At 41.5% G+C, this 27,085-nt stretch overlaps 1 protein-coding gene across 4 annotated transcripts; it reads left to right on the top strand.

Annotated features, from left to right (window-relative positions):
* Positions 1-22,692, top strand: RUBCNL (rubicon like autophagy enhancer). 4 transcript variants are annotated; one of them, XM_085577419.1, is made up of 16 exons: positions 1-113; positions 813-921; positions 3,014-3,122; positions 5,162-5,821; positions 9,926-10,011; positions 13,070-13,280; positions 14,151-14,255; positions 16,298-16,340; positions 16,697-16,829; positions 17,237-17,382; positions 18,119-18,183; positions 19,282-19,520; positions 20,294-20,355; positions 21,251-21,404; positions 21,525-21,615; positions 22,092-22,573. In XM_085577419.1, exons 2-16 carry the CDS (start codon positions 850-852, stop codon positions 22,202-22,204), a joined length of 2,289 nt encoding a protein of 762 aa, XP_085433545.1. In that variant the 5' UTR covers positions 1-113; positions 813-849; the 3' UTR covers positions 22,205-22,573. The 4 variants fall into 4 exon arrangements, with proteins under 4 accessions (XP_085433545.1, XP_021384120.3, XP_085433557.1 ...); XM_021528445.4 differs by lacking the exon at positions 1-113 and adding an exon at positions 158-288 and having other exon boundaries at positions 22,092-22,692; XM_085577410.1 differs by lacking the exon at positions 1-113 and adding an exon at positions 309-697.
* Positions 22,693-27,085: the final 4,393 nt, after the last annotated feature.

Here is a 27,085-nt window from a genome sequence, read left to right as displayed (position 1 = left end):
AGCTCAACCCCTCCCTCTCTACTTCCCCTCTTCAGGAAGCTGCAAAGAGCAACGAGGTCGCCGGCCCCTTTTCTCCAAACCAGACAAGGGCAAAACCCCCGCGCTACCCCTCGGTAGCAGCTTTTTGTTTAGATCTGCTCGGCGTCGTTTGGTTTGAGCCCCGCCTCGGGAGGGAGGGAGGCGGGCCGGGAGGTGGAGAGGGAGGGACGTGGAGCGGGCAGGAGGCAGCCGCAGCAGCAGCAGCATCGTCGGCAGGGCGGGCGGGCGGCGCTGGAGCGGCGGCCGCAGGTGGGAGCGCGGAGCGCGGCCGGGCGGGAGAGCGGAGCGCGGTCGGTGCCTGCCTGGGGCGGCGAGGGGTGCGGGATCTCCCTCCGGGTTCAGCGCTTGCCGAGCCCTGATGGCAGCAGAGCCCTGCCGTGAGCCATCGCCGCTGCCTGCCCCTGCCCGGCAATCGGCGTTGGGGTGCAGCCTCTGCTGCCGGGCTGGAGCGCGGAGCTCGCTGCTGCCCACTCCGCTCCCTCTCTTCCTGCTTTTACAGCAAACTGTGAAGGACCACAGATCAATAATCTTCCTCGTTGGCGTGTGGAAGGCGTTCCCGTTGTGTTAGTAAAAAAACAAACGGGCAAACAAACCCCTCGTCTCTGAGTTAGGCGCTTTTTAAAAGCACATTTCCATTGTTGCTGAGCTCTGCTTTTCGGTAAGCTTCCATAAGCGTGCCAAGTCAGGACGGAAAAAACTGTAGAGTCTGCAAAACAGATGGAGAAGCGTGGATAACGTAGTGGTGACTGTAACTCTCTCTCTGTTGCTTCTAGGTACTTAACGACACTGAAAAATGAAAGCTTTCCCATCATGTCTCTCCATGCAGTAGCGCTCGCCAGCTTCAGCAGAACAGAAGTCTTCAAGCACCCTTGCTCTGAGAAGGTGAGGCAAGGGAGATCCTGAATAGTGCTCAGTGTGCTCGTTAGCTTGAGGGGGATCTTGGTTCAAAAACCAGCTTTTCGTTTCAGTGGACGTAGTAAGTTGTTTTTAAATGCTGGTAGAGTTAACTTGGGAAACACAATCCCAATACTGGAGATGGGGGAGGAAAAGGCAGACTTATAGTAGGAAGATGTCGAATTGTCAGGGTTTTTTTGGTGGGTTTTTATTTTGGTTTTTTTTTTTTTTTTTTTTTTTTTTTTTTTTTTTTTTTTTTTTGTTATGGCAGTGTGTTTTGCTTTCCATGTGCTTCTGTTGTATTTCCTTATCACTGTTCTTTAATAGCTTTTTTTTTTTTTTCGGTTATTGGAGGGGACAGTTATGTGGCTTTTTTTTTTTTTTTTTTCCCTTCGGTGATGTAGTTGAAATCGTAGCATCTGGAGAGTAAATGGAAATCGCACCTGAATTGTCAGACCATTCTGATAAGAACTGAGAGATGGGACCATTGTTTAAAAACAAATAAGTCTTGAAACTCAGCACCCTTAACAGCTATGCTAAAGTACTTGTACTTATCTTGCTGGGCAGTTGGGATACTTGCATCCTAAGAGGTAGAATCTGCTCATTGCTGAGATTTTGTTAACTGTATTGAAAACAATTTTGATCACATATTTATATGTATGAAGCCTGTTTACATGCCAATTTCTCTAATGAAGTACAGAGGGAGAAAAAATAGAAAACACTAGCAGGTACTGAAAAGAGTATTTTTCTAAGCACTGGCATAATCAAATGCTAAATATTTTAAATTAAACATATTTCTTTTTGGCTGGAAACATTATTCTTCAGTTAAAAGGGAAATTCTCTGTGGGTTTTAATTTCTTCTGCTTTTCGTGAGTCTGAAGGGTATCTGGACAAGAGCTGTACTCTGAGTCACCTCACTGTTCCACGTAGGAAGCGTAGAGGTCAACAACCCGGGGTGGACGAGTACAGCACACCTTTAACTCTCTTTTCTTTTTATGGGATCACAGAGTTCAGGGGAGGGTGGGAGGAGTCCTGGTTGTCCTTCAGTGTGCAGACATTCTCACTGATATGGGGGGAAGGCGCAACACTTTGGTTAAGTGCCTTTTAACGATGTGCATGTCAGAGCAGGGCAGCTCTTTCATTTCCCTGGTTTCTGTGATGTGCTCTGCAGGTCCATGACATATTTGAGGCAGCAGGGAGGTGGGGGGACAAATTTTAAGTCATCACAAGGAATTTATGAGCTTAGGGAGGATACCTGTTTTGCTGTCCTGAGTGTATCATAATCTCTTGTTGGAATTAGCCCCTGAGTATCTGCACTAAATTGCTTTCCTGGTTCAGCTTACATTGCTTTGACAGTATGGTAAATCCAGCTTTGAGGGTAGAAATACTGAATTGGAAGCATCATGACTGCAAAACTGAAGCGCTGATCTGGTATAAACCTGCTCAGGCAGTTCAAATGCATTAAAAATTTTGGTCAGCTTATACTGGCAGGCTCCTATGCCAGGCTGAGTATTATCACCTCTTGCATTATGCTGGGTCAGTCACGTTGCTGACATGAACCACATATACTGTATTATATCAAATTAGGTGACATGACCACACTTGCTTCCAGTTCTTAGAGCTGGGAGATAAAGCAGCACATGGAGCAGATATTTGTGGAGTTGAATCCTCATAGATTTAGCTTATAACTTGTATACATCTAAATAGGCCAATGCTTCCGGATACAGATTGGTGGTTCTTTGAATTCTTTTCCACTCCATTGCTGTTGTTTTTCATCAGGTATCCTATTCAGCATTTTGTCTCATTTGTGCCTTATGCACATGTTTAATTCTCCTGCTGTCGAGAGTTTCTTTTGGTCATCTGCCTTTTGGAGTGAAATGAGAGATGTGAGTGCTCTGTAGACAGTGCATGCTTCTGGGGAGATTTCCAGGCAGCCAGAAATGTAGGCAGTGGTTAGGTGACTGTCAGCAGGCTTCAGAAAAGTGTTCTTCCTGCTAGGATGACTGTGAGATTGAGGGTATCATTAGCAGAGTGCTGTTATCTTATAACCAAATTGTCTGCCTCTCTGTTCTCCTTATAGTTAAACCACAAAAGCCTAAAGGTGGCGTTCACCGACTCAGCGTGTTCTTCAAATCCCTCCGTGAGGATTAGCTGCCTTGCTCCAACACCTCAAATCTCTGTTCTCTCAGGTATTGCCAGTTTGTTCCAAATTGCCTCCCTCTGGGGAGTTTTGCTGGTGCTTGTAGTGTTAGGAAAAGCTATTGGTGTTTGTGTATGCTAAACAAGTCTAGTTGTTTGAAGAGGGTTCCTTGCTTATTGGCTTCAAGGGTGGTAGATCATCAAAATACATTATACAGTTTGCTATTTTTTTTCCTTTTAATGGTAGTTTGGCCATTTTAGTTAATGCTGACATTTGTGTGTTAGGGTGGAACAGGTTGCCCAGAAAAATTGTGGATGCCCCATCCCTTTAAGTGTTCAAGGCAGGGTTGGATGGGACTCTGAGCAATCTGGTCTACTGGAAGGTGTCCTCACCTACAGCAGGGGGGTTGGAACTAGATGATCTTTCAGGCCCCTTTCAGCCCATAAAATATTACAATCTTTTGATTATAACACTCAATGTTTTGCACAGAGAAGATTGTTTGCAGCCCAAATTTAAGTATTCCTGTGCAATTGAAATATCAGTAGTTACCAAAGTATATTTCTTTCCCTAAAAAGTTTGAAATGTATTTGTTTGAAAGTCAGCTAGTTTTAATTTTCCTATTCCTGTCCTTACATTGCCATTGCTGTGTACACTGGCAAGATGTTTGTTTGCAAGTAAAATATGCAGTTTTGATTCTATTACTGCAACAGCTTAGTCCTGGTAAATGACAGGTGACTGATTCCTATTACTGACATGCTCTTGCTGATTTTGACCTGGCTTTACTAGGATAGCTTTGCTAGCAGCTCTTGCAATTTCGGTTATATGTGATGTTCTCAGATGTTTTTCAGCTTTTTCTTGATGAGTACTAGTCTTTATATGTACTTGCTATTCCAAAATACATGGGTTTGTTTTGTTTTGGTTTTGATCCCTTTGTTAGGAAACTTCCTTATCATGTTGTTAGTGTGCATGCAGGCTTCCATGGGAAAGACTCATGGTGAAGTTTACTGTTTTCCAATGAGATATGTCCAAGGAGAGCAACCTCTGGTCAAAGTCTGGAGTCTGCAAGACTTCCTGCTTTTTTCAGCAGCAGTGTTTAACAATCCTCATGGTCTTAACTAGGAGTTCTTTGTCCTAGAAATGATTCTTCTTGATTGTATCTATTCTTAGAATTTTACAACTGACTTATCTTCTCCAAAGGAGATAGTTGTTAACTTCATTGTGTTGATATAGTCGATGGTCTCTTCTGGAACATAGACTTTGTGTCTAATCTCTCAATTACTTGGATTATGGCAGTTCCTCTGAGGCTTTTTTGTTTGTTTGTTTTTGGGTTTTTTGTTTGTTTTGTTCAAGGTATAGAACTTCAGCTTTACTCTTCAAAAGCTACTGGTTGTGGTGCATGCTTCTGTGTCCTGCTAATGTTGCTTTTAGTCTAAACTAAAAGCAGTTTTTCCATTTTCTGTCAAACTGAGTTTTGCAGTAGGTCACATAAGACCTTTGCAGTGCTTTTCATTCTTTCAGAGACATTATAATCTTGATGTGACAGAGCTAAGTTTGTTATGTTTTTGGCTAAGTGTTGCCACCCCATGAATAATGGACTGAAGTTTATTTTAGCCGTTTCCAGTCTGACTGAACTGAAACACACAAGCATGTTGACCTTGTATTACTGAGTGTATTTTTTGTTACTCTTTCTGCTCTATTGATCTTCCATGTGACTTACTATAATGTAATCTTCTCTTCTATTGGCAATAGGATCAGTACCAGTAACAGTTTTGTTATCCTGTTTTGTAGAACAGTGATATTTTTGATCACACTGATAATCAGTCACCTTTAAAGTCTTAGCTAATTGTGTTTGGAGAGCAGCAGAATTCTTTACTGTTTATTACCTAGCCTTTATCAATGACAGAATTGCTTCCTGAGTGCAGAAAGCAAGAGCTTTCTTGCAGGAAGAGGCAGCAGTGAGTAGTGGGTGAATTCAGCTGTCCTGTTTCTCACCTGTGTAAAAAATTATATGCATTTTATTCATGCTGTGCATTAATCTTTTCTTAGTATTGTTCCCTAACTTCTTGTTTTCTTCTAATTTCTGAACAGATGAATCTTCGAGGCCAGCAGTGATTGGACATGCTGGAAGTTTTGGATCATACCCAGGCAGTGCTGAAGCTATCAAAGACATTCTCATGTCTGTTTTAAATGCATCTGGTTTGAAGCCCTCTTTGGTGTTGGAGCAGAGCACAATGCAGGGAGCTGAGCATCTGGACAGTGATGCAGAGCAGTGGGAAGAAAGCAGCACCGGGGATAGCCATGATGACAGTGACAGTGATTCTGCACATCACAATACTGCCTGTACACAAACAGACATTCGGTTTACGAGGCCCCGGGCATGTTGGAACAACACAGACTGTGATTCCCCCAAACCTTCTCTGGATACTTGTCCCTGTTATACTGATGGAGATCCTGCTGCTTCCTCCTTGAATGGTTTCACTCTTTCAAGCATGTCCCCCCTGAAGCATGACGGTTTCACTCAAGTGACGTTAACAGGAGGCACCATCACATCTGCTGTTGTGCATTCTGGAAAAGAATCTTGTACCTCCCCTGAAAGAGACTTGGCTTTCACAAGGTTGCTTTCAGATTCAACGGTTGGTAAAGCAGATCTAGTGCAATACCCTTGTGCTGTGGAGCCTGTGCCTCTCGGCAGCCGTGACAGCGATTCTCCCAGTGGCCTTTCCCAGTCAGAGCCAGTCAATCCAACAGGTAACTTTACAGCTGCATTTTTCTTGTAAGATCTCTGGAAAGAACTGTAATTGAAGTGGGCCTTATTTATGGTGATTGCAAATAAGATAGATGCTGTCATTCAAAATAGGAGAGAGGGAAGAAAGAGCTTAAAAACCAAGGAGAACCTGAGGGGTGGTTGGTAAAATGGGAGATGTTCATGCTTTTGCAGGAGGCATCTCTCAGGATGCAGAAATGCTTCTGTAATATACAGCTAGATAAAATGTAGAAGTTGCTGAGCTGTGAGAAATGTAGAACATCCACTGGATGAGCTTTCTGCTAGCTTTATTTTGTCTTCACTGTTACTTTTCTCTTTTCCCAGTAGCAGATAGCATGGGTCTGGGCATTGGTAGTGATTCATTGGTGTGTGTGGGGTCATGCTGTGTTTAGCAGCAGCTGGAGAAGGGAGTGTCCTTGGATTCTAGGGTTTTAGAGGCAGGGAATTATCATCCAGTTTATTATGACTAAATTGGCTTGTTCTGGAGGTGGACTGTTTTTCCTTTTCCCCTTTCCAAGTGCACCTGAGATCTTGGAGACACAAACCTCTATCTGACGTAGAACAGGTTCTTTATACCTTTCACCAGTTTCCAGCCATATGGATAATCCCATGTGTTGTCTGTGAAGAGGACTGGCTGAGGGCTGATAGCAAAGGGTGCCCTTTGAGCAGAGTGCATTCTGTCCCTGCAGTGTCAGGGGGCTCTGGGCAGTGTAGACTTGTAGGTGAGGAGCTGTTCAGCAGGAAAGTTCAGCACATGTCCCTGAGATGGCTGGGGGAGCACCTGGCCTGGCCTTGGGACTGCGTGTGCCTCCATGAGGTCTGCCAGCCTTCCTGGGCTGCAGGCTGGGGTCCCTGCCCTGTGGCTGAGGCAGCAGAACAGTCCCCTCCTATTTAATACCTAATATTGACAGGAGCAGCCTTTGGTACAGCAAGATGAAGCATTTTGATTTTTTTTATAAAGGGTGCTAGTGGCATCTAAGGACTTAGAGCCACAAAGATGTGCAGATGGATGGAGCACCACTGCTATGAAGACAGACAGAGCTGGGGTTGTTCAGCTTGGAGAAGGCTCCAGGGCGACCTCGTAGCAGCCCTCCAGTATTTAGAGGGAGACTAATAAAAAAAAAATAGGAAGGATGATCATATATTAGGAAGAAATCTTTTACTGTGAGGGTGCTGAGGCACTGACACAGGTTGCTCAGGGTAGTTGAGGATGCCCTTTAAGTGTTCAAGGCCAGGTTGGATGGGGTCCTGACCAACCTGGCTTAGTGAATGGTCTTTGAGCAACCTGGTATAGTGGAAAGTGTCCCGGCCCATGGCAAAGGGTTTGGAAAAAGGCAATATTTAAGGGTCCATTCCAATCAAAACTCCTTTGTGATTCTGTGATGATAATTAAAAGCTTCAGAAAAATGTTGCAGCTGAGGTCTGATTTTCCTACTGGAATAAAGGCAAAGAGCAGGGAGTGTTCATCCTGCCTTTGTATTATAAAATAATAATACAAAGTCTAGGTTTTGTTGGTTTGTTTCGATTTGGGGTTTTCTTCTCCCTTTGGTCAGTAGTAGTCCTAACGGTGACACTCCACTGACCTCCACTTCCAGTTTCTGAGCCTTTCTAGCTATTCACCCAGAGTTCCTCCAAGGTCTAAGCTGGCAGCAAGGTCTCAAACAGCCACGTGCCACTGCAGGACTGTGTGCTCTTAGTAACACCTCTGTCATCTGGGACAGGCAGTTGTCATCAGCTAGTATGTGACGATTATGGCTGCTTCCTTCTGCTGGGTGTTGCGTTGGCTCCGTGCCTTTGAGAAGTGCCCGTCAGGGAGAAGGAAACCGCACCCAGCAGTTGGGGCTGGCTGAGGCCAGTCACACGTGTTTGGGGAGCTGGGTCTGGAAAACACAGCCCAGGCTCTCGGGGTCAGCAGGGACTGCGAGGCACGTGCAGAAGAGCAAATACATGGTCCGTGACTTGACCTTCTGGCATGAGTCGGATGTGTCACAAGCTTGTGTTGGGGTAGTAGTGCTGCTGGCACTACAGAAAACAAAGGGAGAAAGGAATGTGTCAGCCAGGTGGCTGAACAAGAGCATCCTTGATTTTACTAAAAAATACTGCTCATAGGAGGGAGAATCCTGTTAGACATTTCACAATGTGATATGTTCTGTCTGCCTTAGACTCCGGCCTTTTCTGTACAAAGTGAAAACTTCTGCGTTTCTTCATTCCTTGTTGCTTTTAACCATTAACTTTCTACTGGGTAGCTTGGGTAATGAGGTGTCATTCTCTCCTGCACTGTCCAGTTCTATGCGGATGTGATAAGTGAATAGAAAAATAAAAACCAATAAATATAATGCCTAATTTGAGGGCAGGAATTACACAATAGGATTTCCTGACTTGCTGTCTTTGAGATTATAGTTTCTCAAAGAAGAATTACTGAGGGATGCACAAGATACAAGAACTATGTAATAGCACTTAAACCAGAATAATTTTTTTTCAGTGGAATTTAGTTTTTGTTTAGTGGGATTTTCTGCTGGTCACTTAAAATTCCTACTAGGTCTTGTTTGTATGTTTGGGGCCACCTGAGAATGGCCCTTATTCAACCTTTTGGAAAGGCTCTGTCACTGTTAATGAAGAGTTCGTGACTAAGTTTAGTGTTTTCTGGGGGCTTTGTTGCGGCTGGTGTATCACGGAGTTCACAGACTTGTTCTTGCTTTTAATCTCTATGTATATCAAGGTCACTTCCTTCTCTGGCTCTTGAGGCTCAGGCAACAGTGCTCAGGAGCAGAAGGGCAACCAGATAACTTTTCTGCATCAGACCCAGTTGCATACCATTGCTTGATGTGCTGGGCTCCTTCCCTGTGCTTTTTTTACATTCTATTTATTTAAAGATGCAAGTGGGATGCAAGAGGTAAGCAAAGGAGAGAACTCCCATTAGATTTCAAAATGATATTTCAGATTAATTGGGTATTCTTTCTTATACAGAAAGGAATAATTTTCCCATTTCGTTATTTCTGCTTATAATTTTTAGTTTAGAGAGTAATATTTGTTAACTTAGCTGATGAGAATGTAGTCTCTTATCAAGCTATAGAGCTTACCTCGTAAGATGAATCATCAGGTAGGTATGAAAATAACTTAATTAGGCCATTAAATGTGTTTTGAAAAGTCACATTGTCAGCCTTTCTGTTTTTCCTTCATGGTATACACAATGGAGGTATTAATAATTCTTACAAAAACTCTCCATCTGTGTCGCTCTGCTCAAGCACAGTATTGACTTTACAGCCTGATGTCATCAATGCTCAGGGCAGCGTAATGTGGTTTCTCTAAGTACAGCAGTATAAATAAACCAAACTAGGCCTGACAGTCAGTGTCCCTTAGTTGGAGAAAAGTTTTACATAAATTATGATCATATTTTTTGGGAGCTCTTTAGCCTGTGACTTTTAAACCAATTTAGGAAGGGTGTTTTTTAAAAAATAAAGAGCCATTGATTAAGCTGTGCTATTTGCAAAGGCTTGAAATGGTGTCTACATGGTGGCCCTTTTCCACCACATATGGCCTGTTTTATCCTGTAAACATCATGAGGGTGAAACAGAAACTGTGAGTTCAAGGTCCAAGAAGAAGAGGTAGTAAGCACCAGTAAAAACCTGATGTGTGCTTTGCTGTACAATGAAAAGTTCTTATTGGGGAAAAAGAGATAATTTATTTTACATACTTATCAGAGACTAACAGGAGAACAAAACTGCGGTTCTGGGAAGCAAGAAATACTGTGGCAAATGCAGCCTCAGGTTCTGTTTGTGGTTGTCCCCAGCAGCTCAGGCTGTAGCTTGGAGAGAACTGGTGTGGGAGTGCAGCGCTGCTGTCACAGCACAGCATTTAAACTGTTTTTCTCTAGTAGTTGATGTTCATGCTTCAGGTTGCTAGAATAGGTCAAATGCCAGTGTGCTTCTCACATTTTTCTCCTCCTTAGCTTCTACCACAGCCTCCAGCCCCAGTGGTGTTCAGTTTTTGGGAAAAAAAACCTTGCTTTGCTTTCTGGAAGTTCCAACACATGTTGTGGGAGCTGCAGAGAAAGAAATAACTAATAAAAGTTCTTGTTATACCCTCAGGTTCTAATTCTCCTTTGAATATAAGTGCTATACCCTTGAATCGTTCATTGCAGGACATCTGCATGCTTCCAGAGGATGTGGAAAAGGTGAGAACAACAAACAGTATAATCATAATGTTTTCTATGTTTTATTGTGGCAAAACCAAATGACGAGAGGTGTTTCTCAATAAAAGAACTTCCCGATAGATGTACTAATCTTTACAAATACTCTATTTTCCCTCTTTGTGCCCTCTGTGGGTGAAGCTGCAAACATAAAATCCCTATTTCATAATTTGTCTTCTACTCTTGACCCATTAATTAAACATTTTAATTATTTTTAAGAAATGGAAATATATACAGGAAAAATGTATATTTCTGCTTTTCATTCCATCATTTCCCCACGCATTCATTGAAAACAAACTTTATCATTAGTAACTTTAAAGTTATATTAGAATTTGTTACATAGAAGTTGTTGCAGCTGCATGCATATGTATGGAATTTACCTCATGCTTTTACTATCAAAAGATGGGGAGAGGATGGGGTTTTTTCGTGTGTGCTGATGGTAAGCATGTGAGATTTGTTATCAGATAAGTACAGTATGAATACCAAGCACAATAACTCTAAGAGCTGCAGTAATTCAAGCAGTTTTTCATGGTTTCTCAAACAGTCTTAAATGTGTTGCCAGGTAGGCGGTCCACTCAAGCCTATAAAAAGAGCTAAAGCTGTAATGCAAAACTCTGTGTGCTAAATGTTAATCTTTTCCAACAGTGTAAAAAGTGGGGTTAATAGATTGCAATGAGTGGGATTTAATACAAAAAAAGCTTTAAAATGTACCTAGAAAAGGAGATTTTTTGCTGGACTGTGTGCATGTGGTTCCATGTCCTAGGCCCCAGAGGTAATCATCATCTTTGTGCACAACACTGGCTTTACCAGAGTAACAAGTTCTGCCTTTGGTTTGAAGCTCTCAACATCTATAAGGTGCATTTCAAACAACAAAACCCACTCAATAAATCACACACCAAAACTCAATGAACTTGAACTAGCTTTTTGTGTTGCTTTTTATGAAAGGTGTTTCACAACGGAGACAATGTTTCTCCATCTGTAATATGGGACATCACCTAAAAGTAAATTGTTTTCAGACACCAGGAGACCAGTGAGAAGCTATCTGGATTAGAAACCGCAATCTGAGTGTTGTGTGAGGCAAGATCTTATCAGCTACTACTGCGCAGAGATTGGGAGCTGATGTGATTACAAGTTAAAAGATAGCAAATACTTAGTCCATTATGAGCAAGGCTGCATTTAAAAAACCCAACTAACAAAAAAATCCAACCAAGCTAAAACCCACTAAACTTCAAATACTTTTAGCTTGTGAAAGAATCTCTTTCAACTTTAGGAGAAAAGGTTAAGGTACATGTGGTGTTAGTAGGTCCTGAAGTTGTAGTTGTGTGCCAGGAAGGAAATAGGTCAGATAATCTTAAAGGGGCTTTCCACTGATGTTAGTAGGAAATGAGAAGGTTGGTGTGTCACAGCTGAGTTGAATCTGAGTGAGGGAGCTATCAGTAGGCACAGCTGAAAGCTGATAGTCATGCTGAGTACAGGAGTTCATGTGCTCTGTTTCATGTTTTTGCAATGCAGCTCTCTCAGATACACTTATAATTGCTTTTATCAGCACGATATGCTGATCGGCTGTGTTCTGCTACTAACTTGAGACTTTTTGTATTTTCAAAGTAGGAGATATCTCCCAAAAGGGAAAAAGGCTTTTAAATTATTTCTTTGCTAATGGAAAGATAGCAAACTCCTGGACTTCTAAAGTTCACTGAAAGTTGTCTCTGGGGAAAAGCTGTGCACTAGGCAAGTAATATTAATTAGTGGTGGGAAAAAGATAAGTCTCTCCAAACACCCACAGGGACTTGGGTATGCTCTAATGCTGAGATTCATCTTGTCTATGTGTATTTGTGAGCAGTAAGAAAGCTGTGCTGTTTGTTGTGCTCCTTAAGATTTAGCTATTCCTAAACACTTGTGTGTTTCTTTATGGCTCCCATACAAGTTGAGGGGATATCATGAACACTGATATCAAGTGGTACAAGCTTTAATTATCCTGCACTTAATAATCTCTAGCCTTGGATACTGCCATAGCTTTTTAGATGTAAGTTTAGGTTTGCACGTGGCAGTTAAGGGGAGAGAATGTCTTGGGTATCTCTGGGTTACCACCTTGGTGCTTGAGTACATCTCCATGATGTATCCACTTTTGAGCTGAGACTGGTGTGGGATCTTTGCCCAGACCATCAGCAGTAGCTCAGGTGGTGCTGGTGGGATGCCCTGTTAGATCTCAGAAAGCTTGGGATACAGCAGTGATGTTAGGATAGGAGCCCCAGGTGTGTGTATCTCAGTGGCCTCTTTTCCCAGAGAATGGGTGACTAGGGCAGGCAAAATGGCAAGAGACATCACAAGGAAGTGTTGTCTGATTTGGATATCTTACAGTGAAGCTTTGGAACAGATACCTTTTATTTTATTTATTTATTTTATTCCAGTGGGAAGCCCGGGGGAGCCAGATTCCCACCTACTCTTACCACAGACTTTCTATGTAGCATTGAGTTGGCCATGTAAGCTATCTCACTGCAAATTCCCCACCTCACTGCCCTAATTCTTAACACATGAAAACATTTTACTATCTCCTGTGGCCCCCACCACCTGAAGACCTACACTCCATTCAAAACTTGCCACTTCTGGCCCCCTCCAGCTAGCATGTGAGCAAAACTGCTTGTACACATTGACTTGAAATTAAATCATGTTAAATAGGTTACTTGGATGCACACTTGCATACTAAATAAGGCAGTGTAACTAGAGGACTGCATCTCTGAAATGCATACATATACACCAGTTACTCATGTAATCAAGTTCATTTTTATCTAATTCATGGGTAAGATAAAAGTAGATTGTATATTATAATCAAGGGTGAGACAATTATCTGGGCAGTTGCCTTTTGCATATTGTTCCTGAATTGCCCTTGGAGTGGTTTTTTTTGAGTTTAAATAAAAGGTCAGACAGGTTTGCATATTTATTTATAGAGTTAAAAAAGTATGGGGGGAAAATGATATATTTCACTTCATCTTAACTAAATATCAGATATGCTGTGTACTAATGAGCATTCCATTCTTGTGTCCAGGAAAATGCACACTTTTTTGTCGCAGATATGATTATAGCATCACTAGAAAAAATGAAATTTAATATCCTAAGCCAACAACAAGCAGAGTCCTGGGGTGTGGAGGAAACAAGTGGATCAGATGGCAGCTATCACACTGACTCAGAGTTATCTTCTTATCCTGGAGTGAAGAAGTCTGATTCTTCTGTTACCTCTTCAGACAGTGGTTATGAAGGCAAGTTACTTAGTCTAGAATGTAACCTTGTCTGAAAGCCTTTGTTTCTGTGCAGGAAAATACTAAACAAATTGGGGCATTGCTTGGAACCAAAGCCTCTGTTACCTTCATTGAGTCTCTGGAGAGCTGGGTCCATTGAGGATCATTATGCCACAAGTGTTTTCCTGTGGGTCACATACTTCCTTTTGGATCTTCACACCTATGTTTTATTAATTATAATTATTTTTTACATTAAAATGAAAATGTAGGGTGAAATGCCACAAGCCAAGAATGACTCTCCATGGAACATGCCTGTAGCTGGCTGTTTTTCTCTCTCTGCTTCAATTTTTTTGTTTGGTAGTATTTGCAGCTTGGCTCTTTCCTTCTGTGTTTGCCTCTGCAGTATGCAGATGAAGCTGTACAATTGGTTTCAATGAGACTCCCCAGAGTATTCATTCCCATATAGTTTAAGGCAAGATAATAAATACGCCTGGCATTATTGTGCTTCATTCAGCACATGCATTTTTAAGTAGATTTTAGTCTCTTGAGTTGTAGAGATCTTAGTGATGAATCATGAGTCTAAAGTCTAAATTATATAAATTCTGTGGAGAAATGAATGGTGTTCTTGGACATGAAAAGGGGAGAGACCACTGGCAATATAAAAGATTTGAGGTTATCTCTACAAGATTCTGACTGAGAAACTGAGGGATGTACTGTATGACAGACTCCCAAGAACTGGTCTGCTCTGTGTATGTATAAAAACAATTAAAATTGCTCTATAAATGCAGTCTGCGTGCCAAAGTTTTGGCAAGTGATGAAAAATGTAAACATAATTGCAGCTACTTCTAAATGCTGGAAATGTTTAACTGATCTTGTCCTTGTTTTGGGCAGGCTGTGCTTTGCTGCCTGTCAACTCCCCGGTGCATCTGCCATCACATCATGAGGTTACCAGATTTTGTTGCCACAGTGACTCAGAGGATGAATATGTAATTATTGGTAAGGCTTTAAAATTGGAACTGCAGAAACAGATATATAGTTCATTTGAGTCTATTCCATTGTTCGGGAATTCTCTTGTTTTAGTAGATGTTATTGTAGGAGAAATAATACGAGAAAATGGAAACAATAATGTCTGTATAACTCCTTATTAGAACACATGCAGAAATACCAGACTGCTGCAGGATTTCCTTTCTAGGAAATAATACCTGTGCTAGTTTGAGAGTGTGGTAAGCTGACCCTGACTGGACACCATGGGATCACCAAACTGCTCTGTCACTTCTTTTCTCCAGTGGAGAGAAAACATGACAAAAGGCTTGTGGGTTAAGGACAGGGAGACATCATTCACCAAAAACTATCACAGACAAAACGGTCAATGTGGAGAAACTAATTTATTGCCAATCAAATTAGAGTAGGGTAATGAGAAATCAAATTTTAAAGCACCTTCCCCCCCACCTTTCACTTCTTCTTGGTCTAAACTTTGCTTCCAATTTCTCTACCTCCTTGGACTTCCCACACATGCTGTCAGGAGTGTGCTGCAGCATGGGCTTCTTCCTTCTAGGTCACAGCCTCCTTCAGACATCTTCTAGCTCCAGCCTGGGCTCTTCCACGTGCTGCAGGTGGATCTCTGCTCCCCTATTAATCCCCATGGGCTGCAGGGGCTCAGCTGCCTCCCCATAGTCTGCATGAGGAGCTGCAGGGGAATCCCAGCTCTGGCTCCTGGAGCACCTCCTGACCCTTCTTCTCCACTGACCTCGGTGTCTGCAGGGCTGTTCCTCACACATATTCTCACACCTCTCTGCAGCTGTGCAGGGGTTTTTCCCCTCCCATTTTGACTCTGTTATCCCACAGGTGCTACCACCATGGCTACGGGCTCAGCCTTGGCCCGTGGTGTGTCCATTCTGGAGCTGTCTGGCATTGGCTCTCAGATATGGAAGAAGCTTCTGGCAGCTTCTCACAGAAGCCACTGTCATAGCCCCTCCTGATATCAAAATATTTCCATGCAAGCCCAACAGAAGGACTGAAATTATGTTTAAGGATTAAACCAAAGGAATGTGCATAAAGAAAGTGTGAAACTGGCACAACCTCAGTCAGCTATAGCAGCATTGTTTAAGAGAATTTAGGACATGATAATTTCCTAATGAAACAGATTGAGTTTTAGGCAGCCTCTCCCTCTGCTTCAGGACTAGAGCAGAATGTCTCTGTTCTCTTATATGTGGTTTGCTTCTCTTTAGGACATCCTGAGTTTCATTTGGTTTGCTTCTGGCTTTTAGACATACAGAAATAGAAACCATTAGTTATCTGTGCAACTTTTAACCTTTGTTTTATCTTCTCCTGATAACAAATGGATTTTTATTGTTCTGTCTGGCTTTAGAGATTTATTTTTTTTCTCTCATTTTTCCCTGATCTACAAATGAAGAACACACTCCCAAAAGACTGCATTCCTAGTAGCAAGAGTTACTTTGAGATGTATAAACGGGGAACCATGCTTATTGTCTTGAGAGCAATAAGCATGGTCAAAACTAGTGCTACCAATGTGAACACCTTGTTGGCATAAGCATATTGTGTCCATGTAAACATAATGAAGTGTGTCCTTCAGTTGCATTCATCCCACCTGTTACTAACATGTTTATAGCATTAACTGCTATGTTTGTGATTCGTGTCTCCAAACATCTGTTAGTGTCCAAAAAGGCTAGTGTGGCCTCTCTTGGCTCTGTGCTGTTGAGTGACTTCTGTCTGGACTTTGACCAGCATGCACTTAGTCTCTCTTTACCTTTTCAGTTCTCGAAAGCAGGCTGATGGTGATGATATGATGCAAAGGGAATATTCTTCATCACTTCAGAGATATGCAGAGGAGATAGGGCTCCTTATGCCTGTTTTACAACCAGGGCTGAGGTTATATCCCACATCCAGGAAGAGTGTTGGAAAGATGAATATATTTGAAACTGACACTGTGGTAACACAGAAAGTATTTTTAAAACAGTGCTGAGTAAGAGATGCTTTGTTTCTTAAATGGCTTGATAAAATTTTCTCCTTTACTGCAGAACTTGAAGACCTTGAAAATCTGTCTGTCGCCCCTGATAAAAGGTGTGTATCTTTACTATAATAGCCCCATGGCTCTACCTTTTCTGCTGGAGCAGCTTTCTGGTGGTTCTTCTGGCTGGGGCAGGGAAAGTTGTGGGAGTGGTAAATTGAGCCCTCTCAAGGAAGGGAAAGGAATGCTGCTTGACAGCAAATGTCTCTGGTGCTTGGCTTAGCAGTGTTTCTCTGGTCCCTTAGTCTTGCTGAGGGTGGTGTCTGTGGCTCTTTAAGGGCCTGGAGGTATAAAAGGAAGAGGGCAGGAATGAAGGAATGGGAGAAAACTTTTCAGGGGTGCAGAAAAGGCAGTGGAGATGCTGATGACATGCTGCTATTTTTCACTGACAGTATTCCTTACCTTTCAGATCATCTTTTGAACCAGGCAGCAATTCTGCTGAAGCAACAGCCCAGGAGTTGTGCAGAGCTTTCAGAAAATACTGGTTGCAGACAGACTCTGCAGTTCAGCTGTCTGGTTGCCTGAGCTCATCTAAGCAGAGAGTGAGTCTGATCTGAAAACAATGAGCTCTTTATTCAGTTCCCCAAATAATCATGGTCTCACTGCAGCTGCTTCACTGCTAGAAAAAAGGGGAATCGACATAAAGAAAAAAAAAAAAAGAAAACAAATACAGATGAGTGCTTACAGTTTATGAGTTCACTTGATCTAAATTTTTAGAAAATGTCTTCTCTCTTCAGCAATTTCCAACACATTTAAAACATGTGGTTGTGAACAATCAGGATATACTTTCTTCTGGGATTGATATGAAGGAGTTTGAGGGGGGACTACATGCAGGTGAAAACAGAGCTTTGAAATACCAGAGTATAAAGGGAGATAACATCTCCTATAGCATTTAACATATGTCCAGTTGATGGGCTGGTTATCTTCATTAGCTTGTCTTTCCCAATAGTCTGTGCTGAAAGAAGAGATACCAAGAGAACTTGAGTCCAGTTTGAATCTGGCTGAAGAAATAAAGATCATATCCAAGTTGAGAGGATCTTCTGGCTGGTCCCCACCAAGATCACAGATTATATTTAATATTCATCCTTCAGTCAAGTAAGTTTTGAGGGATCTGGGGATTGTGATTTAATATAGCATTAGCTGATGGAAGGAGCTTGGGTGATTAACAGATCTAGTGCATGTGCAGATGATCTGTGAACAGGTCTAGAGCTGGTGCATGGCACAGCCTTCTGCAGTGTCTGTCACCAGCCTCACTAGAAAACAGATGACTTCTTTTTCTCTCTCTTGGCACGTCCTGATTAACACAGCATGTACAATTTTCCATGTGATAATACACAGACTCTTTGGTGTTACAGTGACAGGGTACTTAGCTCCTGAAAATTATATTTTGTGTCGCTGCCTGGAGAATATTCTTGCCTTTCCCTGCTGTCCTGCTATTATTTTATGGATAGCTGGTTTTCAGAAAGTGGGAGGAGGCAGCAGGTCATGTGTGAGGAAATGGCTGTCTCATCCTGTCTCAAATGCTTGAAGTGCAGACAGTAAGCAAACTGGCTGTTCCCGATGTTGCTGCAGGTACAGTTGCTTTTTCAGTTGCAAATGTGGATTTCCTTTCTCCAAACCTTATGATACTGGTGCCTCCTTAAGAAATGGAAAAGAATTTAGTTCTTTCAACAAGCATTACAGAATCTCCCTTCTTCATGTGAAGGAGTAGGAGTCAGCTCCTGAGGTGGACGTTCTCCCTGGTGCCAGTGTTAGCTTTTTTGCCCTTTTGAAGAATGTTAATTAAAACTGTCTTTTGGGTGCTGAATGGTCTATTTGCCTCTGTATACAGGAGAGATGCAGTGGTGGCTGCTCAAAACTTTACGTGTGTTGGTTGTGGAACCCCTATAGAAAGCAGTAAGTATTACCAAAACTGACAAGAAAGCTCTAGTAAGTGCAGTACTTATACTACAAACAGTACTGTAATCAGACTATAATCCTCACCCACACACATGTACCACAATTTTTAAATTATCTGAGGTAGAAGGAAAATCTCATTGGTGGATGTGCCTGCAATAGTAAAACAGACAATGGGATCTTTCTGGTATCTGGAATTTTTCATACAATACTTGATAGATGTCCTTCTCATAAACAACAAAAATTCATAACAGTCAGACACAAAACAGAAAAAAGCCTATATGAAAAAAAATCATGCTTCCAGGCTGGAAAGTGCTGGTTTTGTATAGTCCAGTTGTTTCTTTTAATAATTTTTTCCCTGTGCCAATTTAGACATTGACAAAAGTCTCTTTCTGGAGACTGTATGCAAGCGTATGGAATCTGTGGTTTTGTTTTTTTGGGATGTCTTTTTAAAACTTTTTGTTTCTTTAGATCTTGATGACAAAAACTTTCTTGTTTTTTTTTTTGTTTAATTCCTGTTACTTTGTGAGAACTGCTTGAAAGCATAATGATTTACAGAACTGACAAACAGACCTTACCTAAGAAAACTTTGAAGCGGCTCTTCAGTCTCATTCTGGGTCAGCTCACAAGAGCAGCATTAGTGGTGTCTTGTCAAGTATCAACAATCTATAATGGCATATTAAGTTGAGCAAATAGGAGATGCTGTATTAGCTGAGAAAACCCCCACAAACCTCTTGATGTGAAAAAGTATTGTACAAACATGACTCCAAAATTGGTGGAAGTATTTTTGTTGTGTATTTTACCCAGTGTTTCTTTTGTGATAAAGCAACAGGGGTTTGTCTAAGATCTTATGTTGATAATTACAATCAGTTGAACAAATATGGAAATGAGGAAAGCTTTCTGTTCTAATGCCAAGTACAAACCCTGTACATGTGTTCACCACAATAATAAAACCCTCTACTGTAAAGAACAAGAAACAGAATCCCTTTCCCTTCATTCCACTAGATCTGAGTTATTTAGACATACTAGGCATACAGACAAGAGTTATGTCCCATAAGTTTTTAAAATACTCAGAATTTCTTTGCTGTTTGCCTGCAGAATATATCAGGAGACTCCGCTATTGTGACTACCTGGGGAAGTACTTCTGTGACTGCTGCCACAGCTATGCCCAATCTTCTATTCCTGCTCGAATACTTTCAAAGTGGGATTTCAAAAAATACTATGTGTGCAACTTCTCCAAACACCTACTGGACAGCATATGGCAGCACCCCATTTTCAATGTGTTATGTATTAACAAAACCCTATACACGAAAAGTAAAGAAATGGACAGGGTCAGGGTAAGTGTGCCTTTTCTTTATTGGGAATTTCTGGGTCTGAGACTTTCAGGAAGAAGTCGTTAGGGCAGGATGTCCTGTGTGGGTATGTAGTAAGAAGGAGGGTTGTTCTTTCTGACTTATCCCATCACCACTTCTGGGACTTGTCCTCTTTTCCCTTAGGTGAAGAGAGCAAATACAGGTATTTCCAACCTATGTGAGGTCTCCTTAGCCCTGTTTTCTTCAGGAGGTGTTTCCTTAATGGTTTCCAGTTTCAGTGCATATAAGGGAGTTGGTCTTCAGCAATAAGTTTACATCTTCCTGGCTTTTGGCTGTTAGAAAGTTCTGTAATTTTGGTATGACTCCTTAATTTTGTGGGCCATGAGGGGAAACATCCTTGGCTTATGTAAGAGCTGTACCTCCCACATCTTCAGGAAGAGTGTTCTGCTGAAGACTACAAGGAGGCATGTGTTCCTTGGCTGAGGAATTTACCTGGCTTACCTGTTCTTATACATTTGTGAGTCTAGCATGCATCAAGACCCACAGCCATTTTTGGCATTAGGACTTGCTTCACTCGTCAGGGAATAAAAATAGCCTTTGCCTGCCTTTGGCTTTCATGCATTAGAAAATCCATTTGTTTAATACTATGCTAAGTCCCTTTTTTTAGGTGTAGTTTGGTGTGCTTCCAAGGGTTGCTGGCTCAAATAGTGGTGTTCCATACTTAGGAATATATAAAATTTGATTTAAAAACAGCTTTTGATTTAAAACCAGCTTTGTTTTTCTCCTCCATCTTTTAGGAGGCGCAAGAACAACTTTTTCATTTAAAAAAGCTTTTGAAAACGTGCAGGTTTGCTGAAAGGTATGGACTGTGATTATGCATGACAAATAGCTTAGTAAAATGTACATGATGTGCTTATAGAGCTTTCTTCTCTAGAGAAACTTGGGTGCAGTTTTAAATAAGTTGATATGATCATTAGAGAACTCTAATAAAATAACTGCCTTCTATTGCACTGCAAACGTTGAGAGAAGTACAAATTTTATGTGGTAGCTGTTTCTTGTAATATAGTTTGGTTTTAAATGTTGAGTGATTTTAGTTAGGTGTGGATTTTTCCTGTTCTGTTTCTCCTAGGTTCTCACTCCATCTTAAAATGTCAAAGATACTTCTCTCTCTGAGAATATTTGTCTTTAAAAAAATATGATTGCTTTTTGAGTGTTTAAAGATTTCTTCCAGAAATCTGTCATAATGCTTAATTCAGTTTATTTTATAAAAATATTCAAATGAAAGTAGCAGTAAGCAGAAGTGATAAAGACCAGTATCTCTATTTCCAGTGTTCACCTGCTCAGCACAAATATAGTATCATCCAATAGTGACCTGTGCAGGATAAAACCCCTCAAAGTCCTCTTTGCAAAGTGAATAAATAAGTGTGGCTTATTTTATTAGATACTATATGGGATTTTGCCTACTATTCCTCAGGTAGGAGAGAGCCCTTTACACATTATTTAAGGATTGCTGGGGTAACTGCGTATGGCAACTCCAAAGCCTGAGGAAGATCTGTTTAAAGCAGATAGTTTATTCTAAATCCCATACCTTCCAATTTTTATTAAAGTGATCTCAAATTGAGAAGGGAGGTAGATAGCAGGAACTTACCTTGTATAATCCCCATGTGAATAGAGAAGTGGAAGATGCTTATTCTGGAAATACATGTGGAAAACAACTTTTTGTAACTTTCACTGGGTTTTATTTCTCTTTGCAGTGTACTGAAAGAATTTGAACAGGTTCCCACCCATCTGACAGAAGAACTGCATCTCTTCTCACTGGACGATCTGGTGAAGATCAAGCGAGGGCAGTTACTGCCCCTTCTTAAAGATATTTTGAAGAGCTCCACCTCTCATGTAGATGGCTGTGAGGTAAGGAAAAAACAGGGCTTTTAGTGTCCTTGCAGTTGCTACTGTAAGGAAATATCCCTGCTGCCATTCCTAAGTAATTTTTTTCTTAGATTTAAATCAGCCCTTTTGCTGTTGTTGTAGCTCTGTCAAGCGAAGGGGTTTATCTGTGAATTCTGTCAGAGCGCAGACCTGCTCTTTCCGTATCAGACTGCCAAATGTAAAAGGTGCCCAGGTATGTTCCAGACTGAATGTTTTTCTTTCTTCCTTGGGGGAATTTTGGTGTATAAAACCATTTAGACTTATTTTAAATGTTGACAACTAGCTTCACTGAAAGCATGCATATTTGAAATCCTGCATGTGCATTTGGAAGCTGTGGACAGCATGTACCCTCGAAAACCAGCCTGTGGTAGCTGTTTCCTACCAGTGGATTCAGAGAGCAAAACCAGGCATTTGCCTGACCACGATTATGCTTGCAGACACAGGGAGGCTATTTTTTGGGTCTAGGCATGAGAGAGCTGTTTTATGTGATCTTGCCAGCATTCAGTGTAAATTATTACAGTGGTGGTGGTGTCCCAGCCTTGCACTGCTTCTGCTTACTTTTGTGCTGATATCTACATGATAGAACACCATTCAAAGACCACAGCTATTGATTCATTTTTTTAATTCTATTTTTTTTTTCTCTAAATGCTACTCTGTGTGTATAAACAGAGTGCAAAACATGCTTTCACAAAGCATGCTTCAAATCTGGAGGCTGCCCCAAATGTCTGCGGATCTCAGCTCGAAGGACTCTTTCAGAAACTCCATCACTGGTGCCTCAGTGAAACTGGATTCCTCTGACTGCTGACTTTAGAAGATATTCAGAGCCAAACCTTCAGATGCATGATTAAGTGTTAAATAATGTTGTTTTAGACATTACTCTTTTTAATGCATGTCTCCTTTATGGGGGGTAAAATAATAAAAAAAAAGAAAAACAAAAAAAACAAACATCAACTTCATTATTATCATTGAAAATTTACCCTATGGGAGTTTCATCTTAATGGTGACAGACTGGATGTTAATTTTTTGGGCTGCCTTTTGTTGCTATGTTTTGTCCTTGGATATAAGATTTTTAATACTGTATTTTTTCATGTAAAAATGATTAATCTCTGTAATTCTGCAGATAATGTATAGATAGTAAGTGAGTGTTGGAAGTCTTTGCCTGTGTTCGATTTTGGAAACGGGGGAAAAAGTGGTGAAGTACAAAATCGCTCCCTGAAAAGTTCTACAATAAATAGCAAAGACTTGCCTGCAAGTTTTAGGCAGATGTTAATCTGAAATTGTTATGGCAAATGCTTATTGTGAACCAGTGAATTTTAAGTTTCTTTTAAACACTTCAATTTAACAGCCTGTGGTGAGTTAACTTGGCCTGCTGCTAGGTGCTCTTCACACTTCACCCAGCTGCTCTCTCACCTCATTCCTCAAGAGGACAGAGGGATAAAAGAAGATGTAAGAGCTCACAGCCTGAGATACAGACAGGGAGATCACTTGTTAGCTACTCTAATGGGTGAAAAAAACCCTGAATTGGAGAAAATTAGCATTGTAAATTAAAAGTTGTGTAGGGTGGTGAAAAGCAAAGACTAAACCAATAATTTTCTCTTACATCACTCACCCATTTTCCAGGCTGAACGTTGCACTTCATGCCAAATTTTTCTACCTTATAGCCTGCCCCAAGTGGTGCAAGGCAGATGGGAAATTTGGGGTTGTTGTCAGTCCATAACTGCTCCTTTCTTCTATTTCTGCCTCCTCACACTTTTCCCTTTCTCCAGTCTGGATCCTTCCCATGGGCTGCAATCTTTCAGGACAAACATGCTCCTGTACAGGCTCTCCAGGAAGATGTAGTTCCTTCAGGAAATATTCATGTGCTCCAGTGAGGTCCTTCCCAGGGACTGCAGGGGAATCTGTGCTCTGATGCCTAAAGCACCTCTTTTTTTTCTTTTTTCACTGACCTTGGTGTTTTTGCTGCTGTTTCTCATGCTATTTCTTTAGAGTTTTTAGCAGTATCATGGTGGCTGAGGTGCTCAGCCCTGTTCTGTGGTGTGTCCATGGGAGCTGGCTGGAAGCAGCTGTACCTGGCATGGGGCAGTCCTGGCCTCTTCACACACGGGCCACCATGCAGTCACCCAGTGCCACCTCCACCAGTTACTCCACTCTAAAATTGTCTTTCCAGAGCACTTAGAAATGTGAGAAGAGACAGTGAGTAGTGAGGAGAGATGCTCCTGTTTAAATCCACCCTCACACTTGCAGATGGAGTCTTTGCCTGAAGGTGAAGTGCTGGAAATTGAAAGCAGCTTTCTTTCCCTGCCTGGTTGGTTACTTCTAATGAAGCCCTTGCCTTCAGAAAGGTAGAGCAGCTGCTCAAACCTGTAAAACCATTTTTCTGTTAGTGCTATGAAGTGCCAATGAACAGAGAAATCCCAGGCCTGAAAGTACAAGTCAGCATTCTGATTTCTCCAGTGAGGTGCTGTTAGTATTTTGAATTTTTTATTCTCATTTTGTGCATTTTTCTCTTGCTCTCTTATTCTGTTTTCTCTACCTATTATCAAGAAAAGGATCTGCTACCTGGGCCTGTATGAGTTCACCTCCATATTAATGTTTACAGCACTACTAAGCTCACTAACACTTCCACTAATCTTTATTTTTTCTGTGATCAAAAACAGCTTACCTACTTTCTGCTCTGAAGCAAGATTAGTGTTTCTTACACAAGATCACCAATGCAGGGTAAGGTGTGGTGAGAAAGAGCCTGCTTTTGCAGCTGACTGTATTTAATGTTATGCAAGAGTAAATTCTCATTTAAGTTGGGTGCACAACTGAATCACATGAAAGGCCTTGCTTGCAGGGATTTTGTGCTTATGAAGGAGTAGACGTGAATGATCCTTCTGTGGGATAACCTGCAGGGCAGCTGAGCATGTGTTTTTCACTATTCATTAGTTTAGAAGAGCTGATCTGGTTTCTGGCTGTGCTTTTCATGAATGTTCAAGTCTCACTAAGCAGTAGCAGTGCACAGGAAGGGGGAGTGTTGGACAAGTTTTGTGCATCAAGAGCTGATCCTTCACATCCGCTCAGTTCAGTCCAGGTCTCCAAGAGCCGGTGCAGCTTATCCTTGTTAATTATTGCTACATACCACAATACAGGTTGCAGTAAGATCAAATCCTTGATGAGTTGGTAAAGCTGGAAAGCAAAAGGCCTGGGGGTGTCAACATGCTTCTAGGCCAGGTAAAACTGGTTAAAATGTTCTGCTGCTGAAGCTAAAGTAAGGAGGAGTGAGTTGTGAGATGCCTGCGGGTTGGCCCCGAGTTGGAAAGAGTAACTATTTTCTTTGTTTGGAGGGATACTGCATTTGACTGTTGGGTCTGGAGGAGGGTCATAAAAATTCCATGTTCTTGTGTGCTGGTGTTAGCACAGGGTAGCACAGGAACACATGGTGAGAAGCAAGGCACAGGTAAACAGACCTGTAAACACAAGGCTTTCTCAGCATTGCTGAGGTGAGAGTGTTTATCAGCTGCTATCCTAGGATAGCATAAAGCAACTATCATGAAACTGAAAGCATGCATTATGTGCTTGGGTGATGAAGTGGCTTGGAGAGAAAGGGATGACTTCTGTATACAAACCCTCTAAATGGCTTTAGGGTGTAGCCAAGTTCTTTGAATCCAGTTTTGAGGCTCATTAAGCTTCTCAGATCTAAGATACCATACTCTTCCTGAGCATATCTCTATGGGTAATTATTGAGTTTGGTCATTTCTGAGGCTAAACCAGGTGATAAGGCATATCCAAGAATTTAAGAAACAAAAGCTATATGACTACAGTGAATTTCTTTGCAGGAAGTAAAATACTATATGGAAGCTCTGAATTCTTTCATAGGAGTAAACATAAAAGGGTTAGGAAAACTTACTAAGGAGTTAGGCCAGTTCAGAATAAGCTGCCTACTAGCTAGAGAGTTGAACATGTTTCACAGAGGAGAGTTGCAAGAGACCTGCTTCTTCAGCCATGGAAAGGGAATTGTCACACTTTTCTGTTTGCATGAGCAGTGATGAACAAAACTCATTCTTTACTGTGAGTTTTTATGTTGCCATGTGGATACAGCAGGAGCAGTGCTGAGGACACTACTGGAGGAGCACTCTCAGGGGCTTTGGTGGCAGAGAAACCTACTCCTAGCCAACTGCCCACCTCACTTCAGAGGCAGAATTCACTTAAAGACAGTATTATTAGTAATTTCTAAGGTTTGAAAGGAATACAGTACCAACATCCCGCTCTTGCAGTTAGCAAATTTGCCCTCTTCTCCAATTGTTATTTGTTTATACTGATTTGTTGTATTTTCCTTAGTTTCAGTTGTGAATTTTCTGGAGGTGGAAGTGCTTTGCTAAGGCTTTGTGCAGTGCATTGAAGCCAGGATTTTTCATGATACGTCATACAGCTATTACTGTAAACAACAGAATAATACTAATTATTAGGTGTAGTATGGTCTCACAAATACAGGTCTTGTTGTGACTGTAAGCAAGCATGTCAAATACTTAATAGTTTTATGGGTCCGTATTATTCCAGGGATGTGTGTCACACCCATCAATGGCCAAGATCGAATAAAAAGTGCTGAATTCAGTATTATGGAGGAACCGAGTAAGAAAAAATGCAGTCTTCTGAAGGCCTTATTTCAATGATCCTTTCCAGTGAAATTTTTTTCATTGCCTGGAGGTCTTTTCCTCAGGCTGAGAATTGGCCTTGTCAGGGCATCTTGATTCCAGTTTCTTGCCAGCATCTGCCTGTGATTAAGAAACAGTGAAGTCAGCTTAAGTGTTGGACAGATTCTTGCTCAAGATAGCCCAGGAAACAGAGCAAAATGCTTGTGGAGCATGTTTCAATGTTAGCTTTTAGCTGGCAACATAATTTTATTCACATGCCTGTCTTTTCCCAGCACTGTGTTGCTGATGCTGTCAACAGTGCAGTATCTGCATGATCATGGAGCTGTTTGGACAATTGCAGGAGTTGAGGAGGAATTGACAGCTGCTCCCACTGTCCCTATGTCACAACTTCCAGTTGTCCATAGAGGCAAACTGAAACAAAGATAAATCCCCAATATTACCAGCCCTTCTTCTCCTAGTCCTGATTATTTTATTCACTTTTTAAACCATTTTTGCCTCTTTACAGCCCAGATGAATATGGTAAAGCAAAGAATTTAATAAAATACTTTGGCTATTCCATAAGCGAAAGATGATACTAAGGGAGGTGTTCGGGAAGGAAAAAAAAAGAGAGATGAAAATCTATTGAGGTGTTGTCAGTTCAAAGAGGTGAAAAAGTTCTGGCAGGTCCTTAGGAAGGAAGGCCTGCCTACTGCCTTAGATGACAACACCAAGAAGCATTTCCTCCAATAAAGGGGTCAGAGTGCCTTGCATAAATCAGCAATAATGTGGTGTTGTGGTCATTTCAAAGCAAGTCAGTGACTGCCAAAATGCTCTGTTGTGCATCAGGGAGCATGGTGTGGGAAAGGAGAATTTATGTGCCTCACCTGGGAGCCATTTTACTGTGCTCTCATCTCTGTCCAAGAGTTACTGTGAATCAAGCTCCCCCTCCCTGAGTTCTCAGAAGGTGAAACTAAAAGCTGGAATGATTTTACTAGAATAGGATATGATTTTAGGCCTCCTACGTATTTCATGGATGAAGCAAAAGAATGT

Source organism: Lonchura striata, chromosome 1 (genome assembly GCF_050655825.1).
Source record: "Lonchura striata isolate lonStrDom1 chromosome 1, ASM5065582v1, whole genome shotgun sequence".
Lineage (NCBI taxonomy): Eukaryota > Metazoa > Chordata > Aves > Passeriformes > Estrildidae > Lonchura > Lonchura striata.
This window is presented reverse-complemented; position numbering and strand designations above follow the sequence as displayed.